Below are 3,983 nucleotides of genomic sequence, written 5' to 3'. Positions count from 1 at the left end.
CCCAGTCTCTGTGCAGGTCTGTAGTCTGTGTCATTGCTGTGGAACTGAAGACCAGAAAAAACATGAGGTCCATTACCAGACCGGATAGTCCAGGACTGAACCAGGATCGAAACAGTCCCTAGTAAACTTTCTAAATATGTTAGTGATTAGTTTTTCTTTAAAGAGGGTGTATTTGACTTCTATGTAGTATTAAAGAGGAGGTATTTTACTTCTATGGGCTATTAAAGAGGGGATAATTTACTTCTATGAGGTATTAAAAAGGGGGTATTTTACTTCTATGGGGTATTACCTGCTAACACATTTAGATCACCATGTTTCCTTTGTTTTGAAAATGCTATATTCAGTCTCCTCTCCCTTTGCTCTCTGCGTGCATCCTGCTAATGAAAATACTGCACATCACATCAGGTTTGTCAAACCAACATTACAACATGGGAAAAAGCTCCAAAAAGTCCAGTTTGCAGAATACATAGATTCAGATTAAACAAAGATCTGAAGTCCAGACCTGAGCCTGATCCTAGTCCTGGTTGAGTTCTGGGTCTTGTGTTCTGAGTGGCACGTGTAGTCACATAATCCCATCCCATAATAATCCAGTGTAAATCCAGTATTACTGTTTAATCAGTTTGATTCGGTTTGATCCATGAACTCACACCTCACAAATGTGCTGAAGAATAAACCAGGACTGAACCAGGACTAAGCCAGTTCTGAACCATGTCTGGACCAGGATTGAACCAAGTCTGAACCAGGTCTTCTGTAAAGTTTGGGTCACGTTTGTGTTTTTATTTAGTGTGGTCGATTGTTCCTCATTTGACCATGTCCTGCAGGAGAGACAAAGTCCCTGAGATAAAGACGAACTACTGCCTTAGCAGAAAACTTTCATTACACCCATATCATCCAACAGCTTTTCAGTTAGCCACTCACTTTCTCATTGGTAATCAAACTCCTAAACAGGACCATGAACGCTCGGATTGATCACAGGCTCCTGAAAATGTGCTGTTTAAATCACGTTAGTATTTTTTCTTGAGCTTTCAAACTATTTTAAAACTTTTTTTGTGGCTGCTTGTGTGCCAATGTGTGCATTGGGTCACTATGGTAACTGCTGAACATTCCAGAATAGAGATACGTGTAGAACACCCCCAGCGTGCTCAACACTTCTCCAATATTTTGTGAAAAGGTGAGTCTGGTCAATGCTGAATCTCCCCAAGTTCATGATTGACAGGTGGATTAGCCAATCAGGGACATGCATGGTCCAACAATATCAAAACAAATATGGTTGCTTACAAGGAAAAAAGATAAATATCACAGGGGACTGAAAAAAATTGAGGATTTTTGCAGACTGTTCATATGAGGGGAGAGGACTATCATTTTGTTTGTACAAGATGAGTAACCAATGAGCTCCTTTGTTTCACACGTGTCACTGAAATAAACAAATCTGATTGGACGATATGTTTGGCCAGGCTTGAGTTGCAACAGAGAATATGGGGACCAGCCTGATATCAGCCTGTATAAAAAAATGCAGAGCAATAACATTCTGGATTTGCTGGGCAAGGTTCCATAACTTTTCAGATCAATTCAAGTTTATTTCAATAGCACATTTAAAACGACTTGAGCTGACCAAAGTGCTTCATATAACAGTCAACAAAAAACAAACATACGAATAACATGATACATAGGAAAAGAATGATAAAATGCCAAGATGTCCTGTTTGGTACGGAGAAGAGGTTGGCTTTCAGTCTGGTCTTAAACTGCTCTACAGACTGATAGGATCTGACAAGCAGAGGGCACTGTTCCATAATCTGGACGCTGCCACAGTAAAAGCTCTGTTTCATCTGGTCTTGAGTCTGGCTTTGGGCACAGCTGACCTCAAGGCTCTGGGCGGAGTACAGAGCTGCAGTAACTCCCTCAGATAAACAGGACCCATAGAGTGCAGACGTTTAAAAAGGACCCATAGAGTGCAGACGTTTAAAGAGGACCCATAGAGTGCACACATTTAAAGAGGACCAATCCAGTGCAGATGTTTAAAGAGGACCCATAGAGTGCACACATTTAAACACAATCAAGAACATTTTACATTTAACATGATCCGAAACAGGAGCCAGTGCAGCTGCACACACAGGCCTAATGTGTCTTGTCGCTTAGATTTTTTGAGCAGACGAGCTGCTGTGTTCTGGACATAGAAAGAATCCGAATAATCCAGATGCCACGTTACAAATGTGCTACTTTAGAACCAAAGGAGCGATGGATCCTACTATACGATTGAGGGACTACACAGACATATAGTGGTAGTGAAGAGTGCTGTGAAGAGTGCTGTCAAGTGTTGAAAGTGTCCTGAAAAGCGCATCGCAAACACATTCCAGTTATAATAAAGAGTCACTGAGCCCGTTTCTCATGTGCGCGCCCTGGTGCGCGGGTCTGCGCGGTCATGTGCGCGGCCTGGTGCGCGGGTCTGCCCCATGGAAGAATAATAACAATCATATCCGAGCTAGGGTCTGGCGTGTGGATCTGTGACCGCGGCTCTGCCCAAAGTCTTTTGCACTGAGCTCACTTCCGGGTGTGTCCATAGTCACGTGACCGTGGGTATAAACCGCATCTGCGCCTCTGATCTGGACTTCACCCTACGTGCATTTTGTCCGCAGAACCGTCTGAGTCCGGAACCGAGTCTGATCTGTCCCCGGGAATAAGAGCCCCTGCCCGTCCTCGCTCCGTGCCGCGCCCCGCTGCAGTCCCAGGAGTTGCTGACATGGAGCTGAGATAACCCTCGTCCTGCCGCTGGTCCTGTACTCCTTGCGCCGCTCCTCGCGCTGCTGCTGTGTCCGGACTGTGCGACAGCGGTAACGCGGCAGAGACATGACCGCCGCTCTGTCGCTCCTTCTGAGTCTGATTATTCCCGCGCTGACTGACGCGCGGTCTCTGCGCAGTTGGAGCTCTGCGGAGAGTGTGAGCGTGGCAGAAGTGGTACAAGGTGCGTCACGAGTGTTTTGGATGAGACGAGGCGAACCACGTAACACCGGCCAAGTTTACTGCGTGTGACTTTGTTTTGATACTAGAGAAAATCCAGACCAGAAAGTTTAGGCTGAAAGACTCCAAAGTGGATGAAACAAGATGACACAAGTGTGAGAGGAGCAGAGTAGAGGGGCAGAGGAGAGGGGCAGAGGAGAGGGGCAGGGGAGAGGGGCAGGGGAGAGGGGCAGAGGAGAGGGGCAGGGGAACGGGAGAGGGTCAGAGGACCAGAGGAGAGGGTCAGAGGGTACTATATTATGGACTGACACAGACACATTCCCCTCTTGGTCCTGGTTTTGGTTCTGGTCCAGGCTGGAGCCAGTTTCACTTCTGTCCCTGAACCTAGTTATGTCTTCTTCAAGTTTGAAAAGAGACCCAACCAATTTCCCCATCGACAGAGCATCCCTCCAGACAGCAGCTTTACTCATTTTTACCAAAACAATTTTGACTTGACACTTTAGTCCTGGTTCACTCCTGGGTCAGTACTGGTTCACTCATGGTAAAGTTTAGTTATTAGTCCCATGTTGAATCTGGGGATTGTGCAAAACTGAAGGGGAAGTGAGGAGAAAAACAACACTATGCTAACTGCTGTAAACACTGCATCGTTATGGCAACAAAACACAAGCCCTTATTAGGTAGAACTATGAGCCAGGACAGAACCAGCAACTCTGTGAAAAAAGGGCGATGGAGACCTAAACTTGGTGTGATCAAGGACTAAACCAGGTTTGAACCAAGATTAAACTAGGTCTGAACAAGGACTAAAGCAGGTCTAAACCAGGACAGAGCCAGGTCAGAAACACGTATTTCCCATAATCCCCTGCTGCTTAACTTTAAGCAGATTTCACTTCAGTGCTTGTTAGCTCAGAGGCTAACACAGATTAGCCTCAATTTCCCTAGGGATGGGTCAGAGGTCAGGGGTCACGGTCAGTAGGGTTCTGTTAGCTAGGTGTAGACCCACTTTTTTGTAGAAAAAATATGTCTTCTGC

At 45.7% G+C, this 3,983-nt stretch overlaps 2 protein-coding genes across 10 annotated transcripts in view; both read left to right on the top strand.

Moving 5' to 3' along the window:
- mat2b (methionine adenosyltransferase 2 non-catalytic beta subunit) overlaps positions 1-3,983 on the top strand; it is a 220,739-nt gene that overhangs the window by 44,827 nt on the left and 171,929 nt on the right. The window lies entirely within an intron of this gene.
- The window catches only part of adam15 (ADAM metallopeptidase domain 15), a 35,984-nt gene continuing 34,286 nt past the window's right edge, over positions 2,286-3,983 (top strand). For 6 of the 9 annotated variants that reach the window (XR_008648993.1, XM_055227635.1, XM_055227640.1 and 3 more), the window contains exon 1: positions 2,287-2,959. Coding sequence is in view for 7 of the 9 variants with exons in the window: in XM_055227635.1 (XP_055083610.1) it covers positions 2,845-2,959 (115 nt within the window). In the remaining 2 variants the exon portion in view is untranslated. Of the gene's footprint in view, positions 2,960-3,983 lie in introns of all 9 variants that reach the window. The other 3 variants (XR_008648994.1, XM_033981341.2, XM_055227636.1) reach the window with 2 other exon arrangements.

The sequence above is a fragment of the Periophthalmus magnuspinnatus genome, chromosome 16, assembly GCF_009829125.3.
Source record: "Periophthalmus magnuspinnatus isolate fPerMag1 chromosome 16, fPerMag1.2.pri, whole genome shotgun sequence".
Taxonomy (NCBI): Eukaryota; Metazoa; Chordata; class Actinopteri; order Gobiiformes; family Gobiidae; genus Periophthalmus; species Periophthalmus magnuspinnatus.
The sequence above is the reverse complement of the archived record's forward strand: the minus strand, read 5'-3'. Positions and strand labels throughout refer to the sequence as shown.